A 25657-nucleotide genomic window follows, 5' to 3' on the forward strand; every position below is an offset into this window, starting at 1 on the left:
TTAAAGTTAATACAGGACATCCCAACAATAATGTTCTGGCAATTTAAACCACTTTTAATTGCAAAAATGGCCACACTATCAATTATTTCAAGCCCTGAGTTGTCTAGGAAAAGTAGTAAGAGGCATTTTTTTTCTAACCAGGCACCCTGCCAGATGAACTGGACACTGATATATGTTTACTGTACATGGAAACCTAAGTTCTGCACTTCCATTTTTACGAAGCCAGGAGCCAATATTCCAGACTTCACCTTAATGACTACCTATTGATGTATTTGAGACTACAGCTTGACTGGACAGTTAACAAAATATTAAAGGGTTGCAAAGTGTGTGTGGAAAGCCTTTGGAAAATGACCATCTTTTCATGTTACTACAAACTGAAAGTTCTGAATATACCAAGAAAACTTTTAGATAATGGAAATCCACTTTAAGAGAACCTTTAACCTGCACAGTAAAACATATCAAATCTGTTTCTAAACAAACAGAAAATATATAGGCAGGTGTCTAGCTCCATCAGACACAGTAATAGGAACACATATGCCGCATACAGACGATCGGACAATTCGACAACAAAACCGTGGATTTTTTTCCGACGGATGTTGGCTCAAACTTATCTTGCATACACACGGTCACACAAATGTTGTCGGAAATTCCGAACGTCAAGAACGCGGTGATGTACAACACATACGACGGCACTAGAAAAGGGAAGTTCAATACCAGTCGTGTTAGTAGAAGTTTGGTGAGAGACGATTTGCGCTTTTCAGACTTATGCTTTTCAGTCCGTTACAGCTTGACTAATGTGCTATCTTCAATACGAACACTAGTTTTACCAGACTGAGCGATTCAAGTCTTGTACTTGATTCGGAGCATGTGTGGAATTTTGTGCATTGGAATTGTCCACACACAATTAGAATTTACGAGAACCAGCTCTCAAAATTTTGTTGTTGGAGATTCCGACAACAAATGTCCGATGGGGCCTACACACAGTTGGAATTTCCGACCAAAAGCTCCCATCGAACATTTGTTGTCGGAAATTCTGAGCGTGTGTATTCAGCAATACAGTTACAAACGGGTGACAGCAACCATAAAAATTGCCATTTTCAGTAATAAAAACAATTGTTACAAGACATTATCAGAGTTTCTGAAAATAACAATTTGCACTTACCCAAGACTTCTGCAGTGGCCATAATTTCACAGGTGTACATTGCAGCCATAAGCCTTTGGGGTTTGACTTGGAAAGCGCAACGACACGCTTCCTTCATCGTGGCAATTAACTGTCCAGAAAATGGGCCATAACAACCTGGAAGCATCACATCTACTTTCTGTTTATTGGACTTGTCATGAGCTTTTGAACCTTCCTGGTGGTCTTCCAAGATGTCTTTTCCATCAGTGGTTTTTCTTGTAGCATCATCAGTAGAGCCAACATTTGAAGTCTCTTCGGCCTCTGTTAGTATTATTTTTTCTGACACTTGCCTTTCTAGAACCACAGATTTACACATATCGAGTTTCTCCACAATGAAACAGACACCCATTAGAGGTTCTTCACACATAGGTCCAGCAAGGGTTGCAAGCTGAAATCCGCTAACGATGCTGTTATCAAAGTTCCGATATATACATTGTTTGGTTACTTTTTCAAGGCATTGCCAGACAGATGGAATTTCATAACCTTCAATGTGATTTAACAAAATATTTGGCCCATAGTGTCGTGGACCAAATGACCAGATTTGGTTGACTGCATTTCTCCACCTTCTGCCCTGTAAATGCTGCTCGAGCTGACCTTTGAATTCTTGAATTCTGCCTAATGTTGTATCGTTTACATTAGCATTATTGCCTTCGATCAAAGCCAAGTTAACCTGTTCAATGGTGCGAATCAAGTCACTGTTTTTCTCTAGTAGCTGAGTGACCTCTTCTGGAAGTGGCATTGCTCTGACACTGAGAGTGGCCAGTTTATTTGGTGTGGTTACAGTCACAAAGCCATCAGCATCAATCTGGATTCCCTCATGCCCCTTAGTTGGCTCTTCTTTCTGGTGTATAATGGCCACTTTTTGCTGCTTTCCAATTTCTTCATTTACCATGTCTACTTTTGGTGGCCTGATTATAGTTTCCCGAAAAGGAATAATTGGGGCAGATGCACTCAGCTGAATTTTGGCAAACCTACATATGCAATACAAAAAAAGGAAAAGAAAAAAAATTAAGAGCAAGGAAAACCAGAAAACCTATTATATATTCTTCCCCACAAATAAACTCCTAAACATACAATCTTATGTCTTAGGCCCCGTACACACGAGAGGATCTATCCGCTGGAATTGATCTGCGGATCAGTTCCAGCGGATAGATCCGCTGGTGTGTACAACCCAGCGGATCTTTTTCCGCGGATTTTTTTCGGGCCGACCGATTTCCAGCGGATAAAAATTTCTTAGCATGCTAAGAAATCTATCCGCTGGAATCGGCTCCAGCGGATCGATCCGGTGGTCTGTACAGACTCACCGGATCGATCCGTCCGAACACATCCCTCGCATGCGTCGTAATGATTCGACGCATGCGTGGATATCCTTATATGACAGCGTCGCCCACGTCGCCGCGTCAGCATCGCGGCGACAGCGCGACACGTCACCGCGGACGGAATTCCGCGGGGATTTTGATCTCCTGGTTAGTACAACCAGGAGATCAAAATCCGCCAGAGGATTTATCCGCGGATACGGTCCGGCGGACCGTATCTGCGGATCAATCCTCTCGTGTGTACCCGGCATTATGGTTATTTAGTGCTCATTCACACTATGTGCAGTTACCTGCATTTTTCCTTTTGGATAAACGCTGCTAACTATAATGCCACAAGGAAAATAATAGTTCACACCAGAATGCAGTGTTTTACTGTGTTCCAGAGCCCTGTGACATAACAATCAACCAATGGCACAGACTGGCTGTGAGTGCATACTTTTGAATTTATTATTTTTTAATCAGAAAAACAGCTTTATTCAAAAGAAAAAAGAAAACATACATGGTACAGATATCCAATCAAATCAGTACAATCAAACAACAGAGTGGTCATATGAGAAAAAAAAAAAAAACCTTCTTTGTTCCCCCGAAGGGGGATAATAGGAAAAACAGATAAGCATTTTAAGGCATGGTACCAGTAGATCAAAACTGATACAGTTTGAACCTAAACTTCCAAGCGGAAGATATAGACATTATCAGGAAAATCACATTAAGTTGTGGGATGAATAGAGATTTCAGGTATGATATAATATCTAAAACATAAGTTCTAAGTGGAACCTGTACTGTTAAACCGCTGTATGGTCTTGGCCACCGTGCTGCAGCTCAGTTTCAAGGTCTTGGCAATCTTCCTATAGCCTAGCCCTAGGCCATCTTTTTGTAGAGCAACAATTCTTTTTTTTTCAGATCCTCCGAGAGTTCTTTGCCATGAGGTGCCATGTTGAACTTCCAGTGACCAGTATGAGAGAGTGAGAGTGATAACACCAAATTTAACACACCTGCTCCCCATTCACACCTGAGAGCTTGTTACACTAATGAGTCACATGACACAGAGGGGAGGGGGGGATGGCTAACTGGGCCCAATTTGGACATTTTCACTTAGGGGTGTACTCACTTTTGTTGCCAGCGGTTTAGGCATTAATGGCTGTGTGTTGAGTTATTTTGAGGGGGCAGCAAATTTACACTATTATACAAGCTGTGCACTCACTGATTTATATTGTAGCAGTGCCATTTCACCAGTGTTATCACATGAAAAGATATAATAAAATATTTTCAAAAATGTGAGGGGTGTACTCACTTTTGTTAGATACTGTAGTTACTGTGCTTTAACTATTACATTTATAATACACACAAAAAATGAATATATTGTAAAATACAAAAAAGTGCAATGTGCCGAATTAGATAAAATATAAATTCATGTGATTCACTGTCCATAAACTGACCTGTGCACTCAAATTCATATAGTTAATAAAGTGTCCCATGCAAGAGGAATTTCCAGTGCAAAGTTAATGTGCAAGAATACATTTAAAAGGGAAGCTCTACGTGTTTGCACCCTCCCCCGTTTCACTGCCACATTTGGCACTTAGGGAGGGGGGGGGGCTACCCACTCTTACTTCCGGGTACGATTGCTGCGGAAATGTCTGGCCCCTCCCCCTTTCCCCTGCAGCCTTCTGGGACACACACAGGTCCCAGAAGACTGCATGACCATTCAGAAAGGGCAGGGTGACTCGGAAGGCTTCACTGCTGATTTACCTTACCCAAAATACCCATTGCCTGCACCTGAATTGAAGAATTTGCTCAGGAGCCAACATCATTGGATACCTGGACAGGTAAGTGTCCTTATATTAAAAGTCAGCAGCTACAGTATTTGTAGCTGCTGACCTTTAATTGTTGGGGGGAAAGCTGGAGCTCCTCATTTGAATTTGAATGCATGAGACATTTTATTCCATATATGCATTTGAGTCACTTTAAGGAGATTAATTTATGGACAATGGACATTTTATGAATGATGTGAATTTATATTTTATCTAATTTGGCACATTGCACTTTTTTATTTTATTTTGAGATATATTCATTTTTGATGTGCATTATATATTTAATAGGTAAAGTGCAGTCATAATTATATTTTGTATGCTTTAGGAGAGACTCGTAAAAGAGAGCAATGTTGCACACTATCTTAAAGTGGCTGGTGAGCAACCTGGATCTGGACATCATGGAGACGTTAGCTCTCCTCACATCATGGAATGGAAACAGCAGAAAAAGCCATCAACTCATTTAACCACTTCAATACCAGGCACTTACACCCCCGTTTAAATGACAACTGCGCAGTCATGCTACACTGTACCCAAACAGAATTTTTATAATTTTGCTCCCACAAATAAAGCTTTCTTTTGGTAGTATTTGATCACCTCTGTGGTTTTTATTTTTTGCTAAATAAAAAAAGACCGAAAATGTTATAAAAAAAAAAAGTTTGTTTGTTTCTGTTATAAAATGTTGTAAATAACTATGTTTTCTCCTTCACTGACGATGGGCACTGAAATGCAGCACTGATGGGCAATGATAGAAGTCACTTGTAACGGAATGACCCACGACACCCAGAGACTTTTGAAGGATGAGGGGTACTCCTGTGCCAGCGTCACTAATAACTCTTGGGTCTAGGTTCACCCTGTGCCCCTTTTGGGCATAGGGTGACTGAGAAATATTAATTATAAATTACAAGTGATGGGACATTACTGTTAATTCATGTATTGCAGGAGATCTGGACATATTACAGTTTGATTTCATGCTGACCCACAACCGATCAATAAGAGTGTCTACTTCAATGCTTAATCTAGGCTATTGAGATGCCAAGTCTGCTATTATGGGATGTTAACGTATCTTGCTGTAATTACATTCTGTGTCCATTGTACTAATTAAGGGGGTAATCCACAAAAGGTATACGCCGGCGTATCTACTGATACGCCGTCGTATCCCTGTTTCTATCTATGGAACTGATCCACAGAATCAGTTTCACATACATAGACAGAAGATCCGACATGTGTAAGGGACTTACACTGCCGGATCTTAGGATGCAGTACCTCGGCCGACCGCTAGGGTATGCAAATTAGCACTTACGGAGATCCACAAAGCTTTTACGCTTCGTTTTTTCTCCGTAAGTATTAGTTTGCAATCGTAAAATTAGGGCTGCTTTTACAAGGCCTAAACTGTTTACACCTTGTAAAAGCAGACCCTTCTACCCCGCGACGGTGTCTTTTTAAAAAAAAAAAAAAAAAAATTTCGCCGCAACTCGTATTTTTTTTTACGCCCGTCGCGATTCTCAAAACCCGGCGCAACGTAAAACCGCGCAAAGCACGTCAGGAAAATTACGTCAGGAGCATGCGCAGTACGTCCGGCGCGGGAGCGCGCCTAATTTAAATGGGACTCGCCCCATTAAATTAGGAACGCCTTGCGCCGGACGATTTTAAGTTACACCGCTGCAAATTTCAAGGTAAGTGCTTTGTGGATCGGGCACTACCTTGTGCAATTTGCGTTGGTGTAACTTAAATGACAAAAGTTATGTTGCGCCGGGTGTTTGTGGATTACCCCCTAAGTCTGGAAGGTCAGATGTCTCCTTTCAGGGGTAGGGAATTAGCATGTCAATTATGTTTAGTAAAGGAATGTGTTTGTGTGAAAAGTCTATTGATGATACTATGTGATAGGAATAGCAGGTGAGAGTCTGACTTCTCAGCTGTAGTAATTAGGTCATGTTAAATCAGTGCCAAAATGTCTGACATAGAAATGTGTATTATACAGGTGAATCACTCAGTATCGGAGTCCGGACGTCTGGGGAATAATTAACTCAACTGAATGTCATTGTCTAAGAGAAGGTGTATTGTGTGATGTGTGGGTGGAGAGTTTCATTGTCCCTGTAATTAACTGTAACTGCATAAACAGCTGAGAGTGTACCATTAAAGTTCATTCATTTCACATTCACATTTTGACTCAGAGAATGGAGCTTGTCTCGTTTATTCTGGGGAAATCCATATGAATCGTGTCTGTTGGATGGTTGGAGTGTCAGATAAGCTGTCGTGGTTGATGGAATGGGAATATCGTAATTGGTGGTGATCAATACATCACTGATTTGTTCTTTACCTAGATTGGTGTAGCGTTGTGTCAGATTGACACGCCGCACAACCGATCGCCGTGATGTGCGCCCCCACGGACGCGCGGTGGCTGTTATCCTGCTGGACATCATATGACGCCCAGTCAGGATGAACCACTGCCTGCCCATCATTCTACTGTAGGCCGGGCGGGAAGTGGTTAAACAATCAGAAATCGGTATAAATGTATGCGAGTGTAAAAAAAAAAAAAACAGAGTAGGAAAAGTTTTCCAGGATTTAAGAACCTGCAGCTGGCAGAGCTTCCTCAAAGCAGGAGACCTACACTATTTTATGTCTTTGGGAGGAACAGCAGTAAGAAAAAGTATTCATCTGGCAAAAATAAGCATCCCTGAAAAGGGAAGCACGATTTGGCTGTTAGTTACCAAGTGAACTGTTAATGTGCTTTCCACGTATGGGAAAATAAAAAGGGAAACAAAAAACCCATGCAGGAAAAACATTAACAGGACGCAACACAATGTCTAAGTATAGAAGTCAGGCTGTAGAAGAGAACGGACACCTGTGGGGAAGGTGGTAAAGAACAAATTTCCTTCCTAGCATGGTGCAGCAAAATGTCTCCAGTACATACAAGTGCCTTATCATTAATCTTGAAAATGTGCCTGCTACAAAGTCATTACATCATCAGGGTATGGCTGCATATATGTATACACCATTCCTCGCCCTCTGATCCTGAGGCCTACAATTAGCTAAATGCTGGGGGAAGCCATGTTATTAAAGTGCCTGCACACGCTCATTTGTGTTTGACTGCAATAAGCAAATATATGGGAAAGCATACTAAATTTCCCCAGGCATGCATATATTATTTAGCATCACAGCAACACAGACATTTTGTAAGTATTTTTAATAAGTACAGATGTCAGGAAATAATCTTTGTATCGCTGTTACATTAAGATGTTTTGGGACGGTGTCATAGAAAGTAGAGTCAGCCCATCAGATTGACAGCTGTTGAAGGACCAGTAGACAAAAATATAGTTATTTTATGTGAAAGCATTCACAAATTATGCACATAGAGTACAAAATATATGTACAGAGTATATAGAATATATTTACACACCTTGATCAGCCATAACATTATGACCATTGATTATGTTGTTACAATGGCTCCTGAAAATGGGTGGGATATATTAGGCAGCAAGTGGACAAGTTGACCTTGAAGTTAAAGTTGTCTGCAATGGTCAGGACCTACCAAAAGTGGTCCAAGGTAGGAAAACCGGCAAACCAGTAACAGGATTATGGTCAGCCAAGGCTCATTATTGCACATAGGGAGCAATGATTAGTCAGTGTAGCTGAATCCAATAGAAGAGCAACTGTAGCTCAGAATGCTGAAAAAGTTAGTGTTGATTCCGATAGAAAGGTGTCAGAACACACAGCCCATCACAGTTTGTTGCGTATGGGTCAACATAACCACAAACCGGTCAGGGTGCCCCTGCTAGCCTGTGTTCACAGCCAAAAGTGCCTACAAAGGGCATGTGAGCGTCAGAACTTGACCAGACAGAGCAATGGAAGAAGATGGCCTGGTTTGATGAATCAAATTTTCTTTTACATCCTGTGGATGGTCGGATGTATGAGTGTTGCTTACCTGGGGAAAAGATGGCACCAGGATGTGGAATGGAAAGAAGGCAAGCCAGTGGAGGCAGTGTGAAGCTTTTGGAAATGTTCTGCTGGGAAATCTTGGGTCCTGCCTTTCACATAGATTACGTGCCTCGATGGGTCAGGGCTGTTTTAGTGGCAAAAAGGGGACCAACCTAACATCAGTTGGGTGATCATAATGTTATTGGCGGGTGGTTATAACATTATGGCTGATCAGTGTATATGTATGTACAAGTATTATCTGTGTTTGCATATACTATGAAGGCAAGTAAAGTATAGCCTAGTGTGATATGCTGTTAACTATTATAGGCTAAAAGATGTCTACCAGAATCCAACACACAGTGTTCACAGTTGAGATGATAAAATAACATGTGTAAAGAAATGTTATGCATTCTTAAATATCGTCAGTAATTATAATTTCCTTACACACACATACACACACACTTATCGGATTTAATGGCTTGCTAAGCTCATGGGAGATGCAATTTGGCCGTATATTAAAGGACAAGGATTAGCCAGAGCCTGCTCTAGAATAAAACTAGTATATTACTAAAGAAGAACTACAGGAAAAAAACTGCTTCAAAGACCCACCAAGATGGAACATGTAGTTCCTCAACAGCTGGAAGCCATAGTTTGACTAAGTCTGCATTAGACTAAAAAAATATACAAGTCATTTGGATAATGTCTAACTGATGACTTCCATCCATCCTAAGTCATTCCATGCCCATTATAACAAATTTTAGGGAGACATATGGTGATCTGGTACTTGGAATAGGGAGCTGGATGCCGGCTGTTCTGTCACAAGGGACAATAATTACTCACACTCAACAGCTTTCCCAACTGTGTTCCAACTACAATACAGTAATATACATCTGTCCTTGTCTTGCTTTTTGCACATTAATAGAATTAAGTCAGTCTAATTTATAGTTTATGTGCTAATATATGCACTACCAGTTGAGATATATGGAAAATGTATATAACACATGGCACCACAATGATCTTGTACTAGATCAGTCTTGTGCTCTACTGTCAGCTCCTGGAAGCCGATCAGAAATGCCAGTGTCTCTCGTATTATTACAGTCATACACAAAAGACTTACGAAAGAGTTCTATGTATTATATAAGAGTCTTTAAAGCATATGAAAGTTGTTGGAATATAAGTCTCTGCAACGGAAACTTTTTAAATAATTAATGTTATGGAAATTAACTTCACCAAGAAAAACGCCATAATAATGAAAAATAAACCACCCTTTAAATAAAAGCTAAACCACACTAGGTGTCTGCAGTACTACAGTGGTTATAAAAAGTCTACACACCCCTGTTAAAATGTCAGGTTTCTGTGATGTAAAAAAAATTAGACAAAGATAAATAATTTTCCACCTTTAATGTGACCTACAAACTGTACAACTCAATTGAAAGACAAACTGAAATCTTTTTTGGGGGGGGGGGGGGGACGGACGTGGTTGCATAATTGTGCACATCCTCTTATAACTGGTGATGAAGCTGTGTTCAGAATTAAGCAACCACATTCAAACGCATGTTAAATAGGAGTCAGCACACCTGCCATCATTTAACGTGCCTCTGATTAGCCCCACATAAAGTTCAGCTGTTCTAGTAGGTCTTTCCTGACATTTTCTTAGTCGCATCCTACAGCTAAAGCCATGGTCCGCAGAGAGCTTCCGAATCATCAGAGGGATCTCATTGTTAAAAGGTATCAATCAGGAGAAGGGTTAACAAAAATTTCCAAGACATTAGATATACCATGGAACACAGTGAAGATAGTCATCATCAAGTGGAGAAAATATGGCACAACAGTGACATTACCAAGAACTAAATGTCACTCCAATATTGATAAAAATACAAGAAGAAAACTGGTCAGGGAGGCTGCCAAGAGGCCTACAGCAACAATTAAGGAGCTGCAGGAATATCTGGCAAGTACTGGCTTTGTAGTACATGTGACAATGATCCCCAGTATTCTTCATATGTCTGGGCTATCGGGTAGAATGGCAAGACAGAAGCCCTTTCCTACGAAAAAAATTCCAAAAGATATTGTTTGGTGCAAAAACAACACTGCACATCACCAAAAGAACACCATACCCACAGTGAAGCATGGTGGTGGCAGCATCATTCTTTGGGGATGTTTTTCTTCAGCTGGAACAGGGGCCTTAGTCAAGGTAGCGAGAATTATGAACAGTTCCAAATACCAGTCAATATTGGCACAAAACCTTCAGGCTTCTTCTAGAAAGCTGAACATGAAGAGGAACTTCATCTTTCAGCATGACAATGACCCAAAGCATACATCCAGATCGATAAAAGGAATGGCTTCACCAGAAGAAGATTAAAGTTTTGGAATGTCCCAGCCAGAGCCCGGACCTGAATCCCATTGAAACTCTGTGGGGGGGATCTGAAATGGGCTGTGCACAGATTTGGAGTGTTTTGCAAAGAAGAGTGGGCAAATATTGCCAAGTCAAGATGTGCCATGCTGACTCATACCCAAAAAGACTGAGTGCTGTAATAAAATCAAAAGGGGCTTTAACACAGTATTAGTTTAAGGGTGTGAACACTTATGCAACCATATATATATATATTTTTTTTACTTTCCTCCACCTAAGGCTGGGTTTCACACCTATGCGAATTGGATGCAGGGTTTTCCCTACACCCAATTCGCATAGCAGGAGAATGTGACTGGCTCTCTATGGAGCCGGTTCACATAACTCTGGGGCAGCTGCAGAGCGCACTGTGCGTCTTTGGCTCAGTTTCAGGGCCAAATTCAGGCAAAGATTCGGCCCTGAAGCGGAGAATGGGGACGCACAGCATTCCTCACAGGATTCAGTTTGTTGTTCAGCTGAGTGGTACAGTTTATAGGTCACATTAAAGGCTGAAAAAGTTCTGAAATTATTTATCTTTGTCTCATTTTTTTGCATCATAGAAACCTGACATTTTAACAGGGGTGTGTAGACTTTTTATATCCACTGAATAAACTAATGCAGTCACATTTAAGTACCAATATCTATCTATATACACACACAATATATATATATATATAGAGATCTCTCTCTCTCTATATATATATATATATATATATATATATATATATATATATATATATATAATACACATTTTTGTTTTTGGGTTAAAATATGGTTTAGGCAATGTGTGAGCATGGTCTTCATGTCAAGAGACTTTCGTAGAGCTCTAAAATGTAAAGCCCTATATCAAGTAGTATTAGAGCCATTTATTATACCCAAGCTTAAGGTTTAGAATGTAGTCCTTTATCTATAATTTTGAAAAATAGATAAAATATTTGTAACACACAACTGCAATCTGAATGCAATAATAGCCTAATTTACAGCCCAGCTCAAATTTTTTGAAGTAGATAATTGTTTTAATGATATCCGAGTAAAAGTAAGAAGAGCATATGTGAGACTCAGTGTAGCTGAATTTATGGGCTCAATAGAATTAAAGATCAATTGAAAGAAATTTTTATGGATTTTACATCATTTTAAGTCTTCATAGAATTCCTCTGGAATAACAAGCCAAGTCCTAAAAATGTCAGCATCAAGTGAGAAAAATATCATTACAGAACAGAAAGGAAGGCTTAAAGAACAACCATCTGTATCGATAATGCAGTATTAGATACACATATAGATAAATACAGGGTTTTATTACGGGTACATCGCTTTTTAATTGAAAAATCCATCGTCCACCGAGTATGTAGCTATAAATGAAGCAATCCTATTCAGTGACAAGTAATGAGAGGTAGCCTGCCAAAAAGAACTCACGATGGATGCAAGGGCAGAGAAGAGGCAGCACTCGCCAGCAGCACATCATTTTTTAGCCATTAATAAATGTACTTAAGGGCCAAAGGATGCTGAAAGATTTTTGGATGAGAAACCCCAGCTAACTAAATGGCATAAATCAGTGCCTGGTCAAAGACAACTACAAATATGTTTACAGAAAAATACATATATTGTTTTTCCCAACCTTTCTCTTAAGTCATCCAGACAGCGCTGCAAGTGAACCTCTCCCGCTGTAATAAGTACATGTTCTCCTGTCTCCTGGATCAAAATTTCAACACAGGGATCTGCTTGATTTAAAAGCTTCATCCCTTTCACCAACTGTGGCATCTCACCTAGTTTAAAAAATAAAAAAAACACAAATATATTTAAGGGAAAACAAACATCTTAAAGCAATGGTTGTATGCATCAAGTGAAAAATTCTGAAAGGGTTCATGGCTTAAAGTTAACAAATGTTTTATTTATTTTTTATCTTTTTTTTTCATTCAATCTGTTTTCATTGAAATTGAAAATAAGTAGGACACAGAAAGGAAAAGAAGGATACAATGATAAAGCAGCTACATAGATTGAATTGAACATTGGAAGTCAAATATTGTTTCATAATAAGCATGACCAACCATATTCCAACATGAGAATCCCCTAGAGCAGGGATATGCAATTAGTGGACCTCCAGCTGTTGCAAAAATACAAGTCCCATCATGCCTCTGCCTCTGGGTGTCATGCTTGTGGCTGTCAGAGTCTTGCTATGCCTCATGGGACTTGTAGTTCTGCAACAGCTGGAGGTCTGCTAAATGCATATGCATGCCCTAGAGCAGTGTTTCCCAACTCCAGTCCTCAAGGCACACCAACAGGTCATGTTTTCAGGCTTTCCATTATTTTGCACAGGTGATTTGATCAGTTTCACTGCCTTAGTAATTACCACAGCCGTTTCATCTGAGGGAAATCCTGAAAACATGACCTGTTGGTGTGCCTTGAAAACTGGAGTTGGGAAACACTACCCTAGAGTCTTAGTTTACCACTATTCAATGTAGGTTTTATTAAGAGCAACCTTTTCATTGATTTTATGAAGGAGGTGGGGGAAATATTATGCAATATATACATTAGGGATCACGGATCTTAGACCGTCACAGTCACATTTTGCATACACACACTCAGAATTTCCGACAACAGATGTTCGATGGCAGCTTGTTGTCGTAAATTCCGACCGTGTGTAGGCTCCATCGGACATTTGCTGTCCGAATTTCCAACAACAAAAATTTGAGAGCTGGATCTCAAATTTTCCGACAACAAAATCCGTTCTCGTAAATTCCAATTGTTTAGACAATTCTGACGCACAAAATTCCACACATGCTCTGAATCGAGTACAAGACGGAAAACACAGAAATATACTTTTATCTGAAGGACAATTTTCTTCCTAGAACATCTAAATAGAACAAATATTAAGGTGCTGTTGATAAGGAAGCTTGGCAGAGATAGAATACAGGCCTCTCACCTAAGGTTAGGTGCATTAAACATCAGCAGCTATCTTTACACTGGCAGACTTTTTTTAAGCATGTTTGTCCCAACAATAAGTTATTTGGTCTATGCATAGTGACTCAATGGTTGGCACTCTTGCCAACAACACTGGTCCCAGGGTTTGATTTCTACTAGGCATATTTTCCTAATACAAGTTGTTTTCCCTGGGTTTATGTAGGTTTCTTCTGTATACTCTGATTTTTTCTCACAATCCAAAAGCATATTGTCGTCAGGTTACTGGTCTCCCCCTAAACCTGACTCTGGAGTTTTAGGAACTAGGACGTTGAGATCTATCTGGGAGGAAAGACCATAAAGTACTGCATTATAGGTTGGCATTATATAAATAAGGAAATAGTGTAAGAAAGTGGATGAACATTTACCAAATGTCATTACTGTTGAACCTCTCTTAGTAGTGAATCTTTCCATTCATGCATTACAATCCTAAAAGGATTGCAAATGTTTGTATGGTGCGTGGTAAGAAGTGGCTTTAGTGAAAATAATTAAAAGCAGGCTAAGAGTACCCAGTGAGTACAAGGAGCATTTACCACAGCTTCAGATCATAAAACCTTTGGCAACAATGAACCCTGATATCCTAAGGAGGCACAGATGCAGAAACAGACACAGTAGCTGTACAAACGGAAACTTTGTGTAGAAGAGGCAAAATTACCACAGTTCAATATCCTCCTTCACCACAGACTGCAACTTGCCAACCACACATCGTCTTCCCTCATTTTGGGGTGTGACCTCCAATTTTTCCCATTTAAGATGCTTTTGAGCAATGACAGATATATGCATTCTACCAGAGTCCAGCTAATGATAGCCAAGGTTAGACAAAAGACCTGAGCCATAGATACACAGAATATTAATTATAACAATGTAAGTGGGGGAATATGCAATCATCCAAGGGAGAGGGGTGTCTGGGTGCACACAATGACTCTACCGGAACTGGAAAATCAAAAACCACCAACAGAAAATATACTGGGTTTAAAGTAGAATTCTGGTCAATTTACTTGCAGTTTTGGGTTGTGGAGAAGAGTTGGGCTTTTTTCAAAGTTTGTTTTGCTTTTAATCTAGCGTTGGTAAGGCTGCTATTTTCTTCTGGGAAAATACTGGCTTTATAAACTCTTTCATTATAATAAGACTGCCAAATTTTTGCCACCCAAGTTGGTAAAATACTGGTCAGGTTGCCCTTAAAGGAGAAGTCCAGCCTGAGATTTTTAGGCCAGGCTTCTCCTCTCGGTCACAGAAGTGCAATTTGTTTCGCACTCCTGTGACCCATTTTCAGCAGAGTGGTCTGAAGTCTGCACTCAGCTGACGTCACTTCCATCAGTCGAGGCAGCTTGTCTTCATGACTTCCAAGTCGGGATCCGCCAGCTGACCTAATTGATGGCAGTCTCAGCGAGCCGCTGAGGGCTGCTCCCTGCCCCCCCACTACTCAGCGCTCCAATGAACACTGAGAAGTAGAGCAGAAGCGATGCTGAGTGACAGTCAGCATTCGCTTTGCTCAGGGAAGAGTGAGAACCGAGCCATTGGCAGTGTTTATGGCTCGGTTCTCAGTGCAGAGATGCCGGTGCACAGATGCAGCGTCAGTCTGATGCTGCATCCACGAGGTAAGTATGAATAGCCAAAAAAAACCCAATTCTCTTTTAATTTATCCACTGCTTTATATGCTCCAACTTGGAGACCCTCAAAATGATCTCAAAGAGTTGGGACCACACTTTACAGAGGAGCCTTGGCGAGTCAGTGTGGCCTCCACACATACATTATTTCCAAATGTGTGCAACTACACCCTCTGTTTTTAACGTAATTTGTTAGACAGTGCCATTTTGTTTTGTCTACAGGCTAGCTGGTAAGTGTGCTAGGAAATCTTTTTTGCTGTATAATGGCACCTTACCTTAAAAGCTAGGTAAAAATGGTTGTGGTTGCCATTCTTGTATAGACTGACCAGGTGGCGCCCCCAAACCACAGAGAGGTCTCCTATCATTGGGAGAAGAATTGGGAAAAATATCAGGGACAGAAAGTCTGGAGTCCTATTTTTAACATGTCCTACTTTTACAAGGGGCAGCATTAAATATTTGTTTGACCACTTGCCTACTGGGCACTTTTAGCCCCTTCCTGCCTAGGCCAATTTTCAGTGCTGTCACAATTTGAATGACAATTCCGTGGTCATGCAACACTGTACCCATATGAGATGTTAATATTTTTTTCCCCACACAAAAAGAGCTTTCTCTGGTGGTATTTAATCACCACTGGGTTTTTTATTTTTTGCTAAACAAACGAACATTTTGAAAAAAATGATAATATATTTTTCATAGTTTGTTATAAAATTTTGAAACAGGTAATTTTTCTCCTCCAATGAGGTGCACGGATGAGGCTTTACTCATAGGCACTGATGGGCAGCACTGGTAGGCACTGATGAGGCTGCTCTGATAGGAAGCACTGATAGGTGACACGGTTGAGAAGGCACCGATTGGCAGCACTGCTAAGCACTGTTGGGACTGTACTGGTAATCAGTGCCAATGTCCCTTTAACACAAGCTGGGTATCAGCTCTCTTCTCATGTTGTCAGCGTGAGGAAAGAAAATCAGGTAACTGGCTAGTGTTTACATCCGTAATCAGCTGTTAATGGACACAGCTGACCATGTGGTAAAGGGCCTCTGTTATTGTCCCTTTACTTCAAACAGTGATCAGCTAAGTCCACTCAGCGATCACAGAGTGCGTGGGCAGTGCAATCATGGGATGATGTTCATGGACACCCTCCCGGTAAAGTAAGCCCACGCTAGGATCATCTTTCGGCTATAGCATGGGCAGGAAGTGGTTAAAAGCGCATGTTTTTTTTTTTTTTTACAGGTCATCTGAAAAGGTGTTCCCATTGCAAGAATTAGGCATTCAAGTTACAAATGTATTACGGACTTTCTCATGCACACAATTTTGTTTTCACAATTTCACATACAAAGCCATATTAAAAACAAAAAAGCTAAATTGCACCCTGCCGCATTATTTGGGGCGGTTACTACAAAAGCATGATATTTTTAAACAGTGTGCTGTGTACATGGAGCACTGAGAAAGTCTGTAATGCACTTGGTATTTGAATGCGTAAGTGAATAGGTTGTGGTACCTTCCTTTGGAGGAATATTTTTTTGCCACTCATCCCATTTCCTCTACCCATTGAAAGAATTACCCCCCACTCTTGCTCCAGTGAAATCCATGTTTGTCCTGGAGACAGTGGTACCCAGGACTATAGAGGCAGCCCTGGGAATACCCAAAAGCTTAAAAAAAATGATCATGTTTTGGCTATATATGCACTTTAGGCCAATGGAGTCGAACTTTTGATTAGAAGGTATTCATCACTTTTTACAGTATTCAAAGAAAATGTGCAATTAGGATACTGCAGTACTAGCTGTAGCTAGTACTAGTCAGAATCTACCTTACACAGTGACTTCAGTATAGTAATACTACCTACTACCAGTTTGCTGCTTGCACATCTATAGAAAAAAAAGGTTGACTGCCCACAGGAAATATGGAAATAAGAGTACTTAAACGTTACTTGCTCTCCAGTTTTATCACGAACATTGGTTATACACATGAAAGCATTCTCCACAACAAGAAATAAAATTCACCACAATTGCCCAGTCTAAGGACTGTTTTGGTCTCGATTATAATTACCTGATATTCTGTTTTGAAACAGAGATCCTTCCATTTTTGATTTACACTGATGTGTGTACATTATGTCTTACATAAAAGCTGTTAAAAATAAATAGCAGACAGAAAGCCAACAAGTAATTGGAAGTGGATCAAGCTGGCGCGGACGTGACTGTGGTGAATACTACTTAGCAGGTATTAAGTAGTCTTGGTTTATATTCACCACAGAAGCCAATAGCTTTGTTTCTTGAAGGGGAAATGAAGTCATAGTGGATTAATAGAGCCACTTGGAGAAACTGCAATCCGAGCAATATCAAAAGCTCACAGAACGAACTGCAGGAACGAGGTGGATGGTCTGCACTAAAACGTAACTGTTAAGTGGGATGAAAAAAATGTGCTGTGTGCTTTTTTTTTTTCCTTTTTACAAAAAGACGTGAAGATCTTTAGCTTGAAGTACCTGGGCTGACCATAATGCACTGAAATTCCTGGATAAGGCTAACTTTACCATCACTTTTTTATAATAGGTAATTGTACCATAGGAACATGCTGCATGCATGCTTTCTAAAAACATATTCATATTTGAGAAGTTATTTTATGTGTCTCATATGATTGTATTAATGACCATCAAATCATAGGTAAGAACCTCCTTCCCTGAAAATGGGTTGTGGATGGGTATTCCAGCATGACAATGACCCAAAACACATGGCCAAGGCAGTAAAGGAGTGTCTCAAAAAGAAGCACATGAACGTCCTGGAGTGGTGTAGCCAGTCTCCAGACCTTAATCCCATAGAAAATATGTGGAGGGAGCTGAAGGTTTGAATTATCAAACATCAGCCTCAAAACCTTAATGATTTGGAGAGGATCTGCAGAGGCGTGGGACAAAATCCCTCCTGAGATGTGTGCAAACGTGATGGCCAACTACAAGAAACATCTGACCTCTGTGATTGCCAACAAGGGTTTTGACACCAGGTACTAAGTCATGTTTTGCAAAGGGGTCAAATACTTATTTCACTCATTAAATTGCAAATTAATTAATATTTTTTTTGAGGTGCGTTTTTCAGATTTTTTTGTTATTATGTCTCTCTGTTAAAATAAACCTACCATTAAAATTATAGACTGATCATTTCTTTGTCAGTGGGCAAATGTACAAAATGAGCAGGGGATCAAATACTTTTTACCTCACTGTAGCTTCTGTGTTCTTCACCTATAGCAGCCCCCTTTCTCATTAGGCAAGCAAGTCTACTGGTACTCGGTTGTCCCCAGGTCTTATACAAAATGCTATAGAGCCTGGCTACCATGCAGGGTAAGACTTGGACAGAGCAAAGCAAATGGGTCATTGAGGTTGGCAGACAGGCAGAGTGGTTCAATGACAGTCCAGGTACAAGTCAGGCAAGGTTCAGAATAGTTGTGATCAATCCATCGTCAAAAATAGGGGAGTCCAAATAGCAGAGCAGGACAGACAGACAGAGAGCTTTCACAAATTATACATGCTATCACATGTAATCACAAGCATGAGACTGCAGGTTTAGCTGGCTTAAATCAGGTTTGGTTTCCACCCAGAGATCAATCACCCTGCAGGTGGACAGGGAAATGCATCATAGCTAAAACCAGGATGCTGGAACAAGCAGCTATGATGGAGCATGTATGCACAGCTGTCATTATGTTTAAACATAGCTGAAATATCCTAAGCTACTTATTCAAGCAAAGCTATGGGGTGTATTTACCAATGTGTGAAATTGCACGATTTACCAAATTATCATAGCAATTTCCACTTTGATCACTCCATACAATTTACCAAGCTGTGTAAAATACAGCTTTAATACAGATAGTATTTATAGTATTTTGATTCCAACGTTTTTCTTACTTTGCTGGTCTTTGCAAAATACACTTCCCAATGGCTAAAAAATGTTGCCACTGCAGAATGCCAAACAGATGGGTAATCAATTGAAATTCACTGTGTGTCTTTAATAGATGGGAATTGTGGGATAACAGGGAACACCTCTACTGTAAAATGATTAATAGTGTCTCTTTTGTGCATCTGTTCTGGAGATGTCCAAAGTTACATCAATACCGGCGGGAAGTCTTAGATTTGTTGAACTTTATATATGAGCTAACTCCAGACCCTGTTCTATGCTCATTAGGATACGTAAACTCCAACAACTTGGATCATGACCAAGTAGTGGCTATTGCAAAATCACTTTTTATGGCACGTAAGTTGATAGCTTCTCACTGGGCTTTATCCAAATCTCCAAAACTTTTGGATTGAATCCAGGAGATGGATAAATATGTAAAGTTTGAAAAACACACCTATGCTCATGTAATGTCCCGCAAAAGTTTGAAAGATATGGAAAAATGGATGGACACATCATGGTCCAATATTAACCTTAATGTAAAATAAAAGTGGGGCATGCTATTGGTAATTAGGATGGCTTGTCACTGAAAGTTCTCTTTCCTTCCTTTTCTTTTCTTTCCAAGTGTTGGATATTTCCGAAGTTCTTTTTATATTCTGAAAGTATCTGACGGTAGTGAATTGGTAGTATTGATATTGTTGCTTGTTTTCATTTTTTATTTAGGTCTATTATGTAAATCTTATAATTAATTATGTTTTCTTTGTTTATTTGTTATAAGAAAAAAAGTCTTAAGAATAAAATCTGAATGGGCGGACGCATCCGCTTCCTTTGTTTACCTTAGCCCCTGAGTCTAAGGCCCCATTCACACGAGGCGGACTCCGTTCCTGCTCCCGCCAGCTCAGCGGGAGATCAGTCCGCAGATCTCCGCTGAACCGACGGATGACAAGCTCCTCTCTGCTCACTGAGCGGGGAGGGGCTTGTCGGGCACCGCTGTCTCCTATGGAGCGATCTGATGAAAACGGACAGCATGTCTGTTTTCATCAGATCTTACCCGATCCGCATGGACGGATGGGGGCGTGCCCCCCATACGTCTGTTTTTAGCGGATCGGATAGGGTTGGATGTCAGCAGGCATGTCTCCGCTGACATCCGATGTTCCATAGGATTGCATGGAGCGGCCGTTCAGGTCCGCCGTCAAAACTGACAGGCGGACCCGAACGGTCTGTCGTGTGAATGAGGCCTTACGGCTCAGGCATTATGCATTGGTCCCTGACCTGGGTCGAAGGATCATGGTTCCTTAATAGTCTGTACTTTATGAAACATGCTTTTCTGTGTTTTCATGACAATTCTGCATTCTGTATATCTTCATGTCCCCTGCGTGGGATCTGTTCTTTCTTTATATGCTAATAAAAATCATTGTACCAGAAAAAAAAAAGTGACTAGTAGTGGCATCCTTTGAATGAGTGCAACCAAATTGGTCTGCATGGCTGTCGTCCCAGAAGGAAGCCTCTTCTAAAGATGATGCACAAGAAAGGCTGCAAACAGTTTGCTGAAGACAAGCAGACTAAGGACATGGATTACTGGAACCATGTCCTATGGTCTGATGAGACCAAGAAGGGGGAGGGTGGGACTTTGAATGAGGTGCGTGGGGTAGAGCCAGACAATTCCATATGTATATGTAAATAATTATATTTATTATTAGACCAAAATAGGACATGGATCAACCCATATAAATGCATAATAGCACATTAGCATATAAAATACAAAATAACAACATACATATTTTGAATTATAACCAACATGTGAAGGGACAAACCACTTACTTTATTGTATACAATATAGAAACCCCATCCACAGTTATATTAATATTCTTTCATATGAACATGCAAACCTTACATGCTTGCTAATGTGACAGAACACCTCTGATTTTCACATTCATCACTGCGGCTTTTAAAATTTAACATGTAAACAGTCCGTCAGATTTATACATACTGTATTTAACCACATAAGCTCCATTTTGTGTAGAAAATAACTTTAAATAAATACATTTTTGAGAATTGTGAGAGAATCATGATCTTCATTTTATACAAAAGAATCGCGATTCTCATTTTTCCTAGAATCGTGCAGCTCTAGTTGATCCATGCCCTATTTTGGTCTAATAATAAATATAATTATTTACATATACATATGGAATTGATATCATTCAAAGTCCAACCCTCCCCCCTTCTTTTTTTGCAAAGCAATTAGAGATGGAGGTGAAAACCCTCCCTTGCGTCTCATCTAAAGTCCCAAATATTCCCTTTTTTTCTGATGAGACCAAGATAAACGTATTTGGTTCAGATGGTATCAATCGTTTGTGGCGGCAACCAGGTGGGGAGTACAAAGACAAGTGTGTCTTGCCTACAGCCAAGCATGGTGGTGGGAGTGTCGTGGTCTGGGGCTGCATGAGTGCTGCCAACACTGAGGAGCTACAGTTCATTAAGGGAACCATGAATGCCAACATGTACTGTGACATACTGAAGCAGAGCATGATCCCCTCCCTTCGGAGACTGGGCCGCAGTGCCGTATTTAAACATGGTAACCTCCAAGATGACCACTGCCTTGCTAAAGAAGCTGAGGGTAAAGGTGATAGACTGGCCAAGCAGGTCTCCAGATCTAAACCCTATTAAGCATATGTGGGTCATCCTCAAACGGAAGGTGGAGGAGCGCAAGGTCTCTAACATCCACCAGCTCCGTAATGTCATCTTAGAGGAGTGGCAACCTGTGAAGCTCTGGTGACCTCCATGCCCAAGAGGGTTAAGGCAGTGCTGGGAAATTATGGTGGCCACACAAAATATTGACACTTTGGGCCCAATTTGGACATTTTCACAGAGGAGTGTACTCACATTTGTTGCCAGTAGTTTAGACATTAATGGTTGTGTGTTGAGTTATTTTGAGGGGACAGCAAATTTACACTGTTATACAAGCTGTACAATCACTATTTTACATTGTAGCAAAGTGTCATTTCATCAGTGTTGTCACATGAAAAGATAATAAAATATTTACAAAAATGTGAGGGGTGTATTTACTTATGTGAGATACTGGCCCGGATTCACATAGAATGGCGTATCTTTGTGCGGGCGCAACGTATCCTATTTACGTTACGCCTCCGCAACTTTTACAGGCAAGTGGCGTATTCTCAAACGAAAGTTGCGGCGGCGTAGCGTAAATAGGCCGGCGTAAGCCTGCCTAATTTAAATGTGGTAGATGTGGGCGTGTGTTATGTAAATTTTATGTGACCCCACGTAAATGACGCTTTTTACGAACGGCGCATGCGCTGTCCGTGAAAGTATCCCAGTGCGCATGCTCCAAATTAACCCGCAAGAAGCCAATGCTTTCGACGTGAACGTAAATGACGCCCAGCCCTATTTGCAAACGACTTATGCAAACGACGTAAAATTTTCAAAATTTGACGGGGGAACGACGTCCATATTTAACATTGGTACGCCTCATATAGCAGGGGTAACTTTACGCTGGGAAAAGCCTAACGTAAACAGCGTATCTGCGTCGGCCGGGCGTACGTTCGCAAATTCGTGTATCTAGCTGATTTACATATTTTTAGGCGTAAATCAGCATACACGCCCCTAGCGGTCAGCGTAAATATGCAGTTAAGATACGACGGCGGTCAGATCTAATACAAATCTATGCGTAACTGATTCTAAGAATCAGGCGCATAGATACGACGGCTCGGACTCAGAGTTACGATGGCGTATCTGGAGATACGCCGGCGTAACTCGCTTGAGAATCCGGGCCACTGTGTGTGTATATGTGTGTGTATATATATATATATATATATATATATATATATATATATATATGCAGTGTCGCTATACCAAAGGTCTTCAGCTTATGAAGAAAGGCAAAGTGCAGAATAAAATAAAAAAATACTAGGCGATATTAGAAGAAATTAAATCCTGAAATGTTTTAATGCTTTTTGAAGGAGCCTATATATAATATGACCAGCAGGTAAAAAAAAATTGTAGCTCAGTAGTGCAAGTGCAGAGCTCCTTAATTTATTTTTGAATGTATTATTGCTTAGTGCATCTTGTATGAAAGTGGCCAACTGAAAAGCAATAATTACAGATATGAAATGTATTTTCTTTCACTGAAAAAATAAGGTTAAAAGGCACTTTCCAGAAAACAGCCTCTGTGGAAAACAAGACGATTGAAGAACAGAGCTGTGTAGCTTTAGTTTAGCAGGGTTACCAAATGCCTATAATCCATTTTTTAGATATTGACGTTACTGTGAATTCAACACAGTGTAACTATTCATTGTTCTGAGCTTTGTGTCCACACCAATACCATTAGAAGAGATTGCCTTTCCATTTACTACAGTAGAGTTTGATTATTTTTCTGCAGACTCTGACTCTACTATTAATGTCATCTCAGAAATAATTTTCAGTGCAGAACTGAGGGTTAAAATCATTCGCCATCTGGAGCTTTTGGGATAACTGGGTGCCTATGATCCTAATCACCAGTTTATAACGTCCATGAACTTCCTTTTATGGCCAAAAATGAGTTTTCTGCCGGCTCATAGAGCGGTCGGATAAAAGCCTGCAAACAAGTCATCACTTTCATGCCTCTGAAGAAATCACTCTATCATACCGCATGCAGGTACTAAGTGCTTGTAATTTTTTTACTATCATGTAGATGGATTTCCCATTCCTGTCGGTTTGAAATACAAAGGGCTTAAAAATGTGCTCTGTTGAAGGACCTGCCTTAAATATGATGGAGGTAATGAAATATACTTCAGACCCATCAAGCACATTACTGGAAACTGCTATGTAAAAACCTGAAAAAGTCAAGGTTTCTTGCCTGGATTGAGCAGATGAGCCAGAGTTGCAGGAAATTTACACTTGTTTTGAACATTTTTAAACAGGTTATTGAAGATTCTAGTTCTGATTCACTGCAATATACATTATTTTGGGGAGACGCTACGAAGTCCAAGAATAAGTGGTACTCTTAAGAGTACTCAACCTTGTTATGATGGATGCTCATACCGTGGATATAAAAAGTCTACACATTCCTGTAAAAATGTCAGGTTTCTGTAATGTGAAAAAAAAGAGACAAAGATAAATCATTTCAGAACTTTTTCCACCTTTAACCACTTCCATACCAGGCACTTACGCACCTTCCTGCCCAAGCCAATTTTCGGCTTTCAGCACTGTCGCAATTTGAATGACAATTGCACGGTCATGCTACACTGTACCCAAATGAAATTTTTATCATTTTGTTCCCACAAATAGAGCTTTCTTTTGGTGGTATTTGATCACCTCTACGATTTTTATTTTTTGCGCAACTAAAAAAAAGACCGAAATTTTTGAAAAAAATTAAGTTTTTATTTTTTTCTGTTATTTTTTTTGTAAATAAGTTTTCTTCTTCAATTATAGGCACTGATATGGCAACACTGATGGGCACCGATGAGGTGGCACTGATAGGCAGCACTGGTATGCTGCACTGATGGGCTTTCATAGGTGGCACTGATGGGCACTGATGGGCACTAAGAGGTGGCACTGATGGACACTGAGGGGTGGCACTGATGGCATTAGCCAGTGCCCATGTTGCCAGTCAGTGCCCATTTGTGGGCACTGATTGGCATCGATTATGTTATTTTTTTTTTATTGGTGTTTTTTTTTTTTTTTGCTCTATTGAGCACCGGGGGGCACTCCCTGGTGGTCCAGTGTTGGCATCCGAGGGGGGGCTGCGCTGATAAACAATCAGCGTGAACCCCCCTGTCAGGAGAGCCGCGGATCGGCTCTCCTCTACTTGCGTCTGTCAGACGCGAGTGAGGAAGAGCCGATCAACGGCTCTTCCTGTTAACATCGTGATCAGCCGTGGTAGGACACGGCTGATCACGTGGTAAAGAGCTTCCGCTGGAGGCTCTTTACCGAGATCGGAGATGCAGGGTGTCAGACTGACACCCAGCATCACCGATCGCCGCGCTGCGCGCCCCCACGGGCGCGCACCGGCATAGCATCCTGCAGGACGTCAATAGACGTCCAGTCAGGATTTCACAACCACTTCCCGGACGTCAATTGTATATTGACTGGGCGGGAAGTGGTTAATGTGACCTATAAACTGTACAGCTCAGTTGAACCACAAACTGAAATCTTTTAGATAGAGGGAAGTAAAAAAATAAATAAAATAATATGATGTGCACACCCTTAAACTAATACTTTCTTAAAAAAAAAAATTTTTGATTTTATTACATCACTCAGTCTTTTTGGGTATGAGTCTGTCAGCATGGCACATCTTGACTTGGCAATATGTGCCCACTCTTCTTTGCAAAAACACTCCAAATCTGTCCGATTGTGAGAAAATGTCCTGTGCACAGCCCTCTTCAGTTCCCCCACAGATTTTCAATGGGATTCAGGTCTGGGCTCTGGCTTGGCCATTCTAAAACGTTAATCTCCTTTTGGTGAAGCCATTCCTTTGTTGATTTTCATGTATGCTTTGGGTCATTGTCATGCTGAAAGATGAAGTTCCTGTTCATAATTCCCTTGACTAAGGCCCCTGCTCCAGCTGAAGAAAAACAGAGCATGATGCTGCCACCACCATGCTTCACAGTGGGTATGGTGTTC

General features: G+C 40.6%; 1 protein-coding gene across 1 annotated transcript in view; it reads right to left on the reverse strand.

The window, feature by feature from the left end:
• The window catches only part of EFL1 (elongation factor like GTPase 1), a 623792-nt gene that overhangs the window by 87706 nt on the left and 510429 nt on the right, over window positions 1-25657 (reverse strand). Inside the window, exons 17-18 of the mRNA XM_040342558.1 lie at window positions 12221-12368; window positions 1163-2151 (exon numbers count right to left, since the gene is read on the reverse strand). Of these exons, the coding sequence (XP_040198492.1) occupies window positions 1163-2151; window positions 12221-12368 (1137 nt within the window). The remainder of the gene's footprint in view (window positions 1-1162; window positions 2152-12220; window positions 12369-25657) is intronic.

This window comes from Rana temporaria, chromosome 3, assembly GCF_905171775.1.
Source record: "Rana temporaria chromosome 3, aRanTem1.1, whole genome shotgun sequence".
In the NCBI taxonomy this organism is placed as follows: Eukaryota; Metazoa; Chordata; class Amphibia; order Anura; family Ranidae; genus Rana; species Rana temporaria.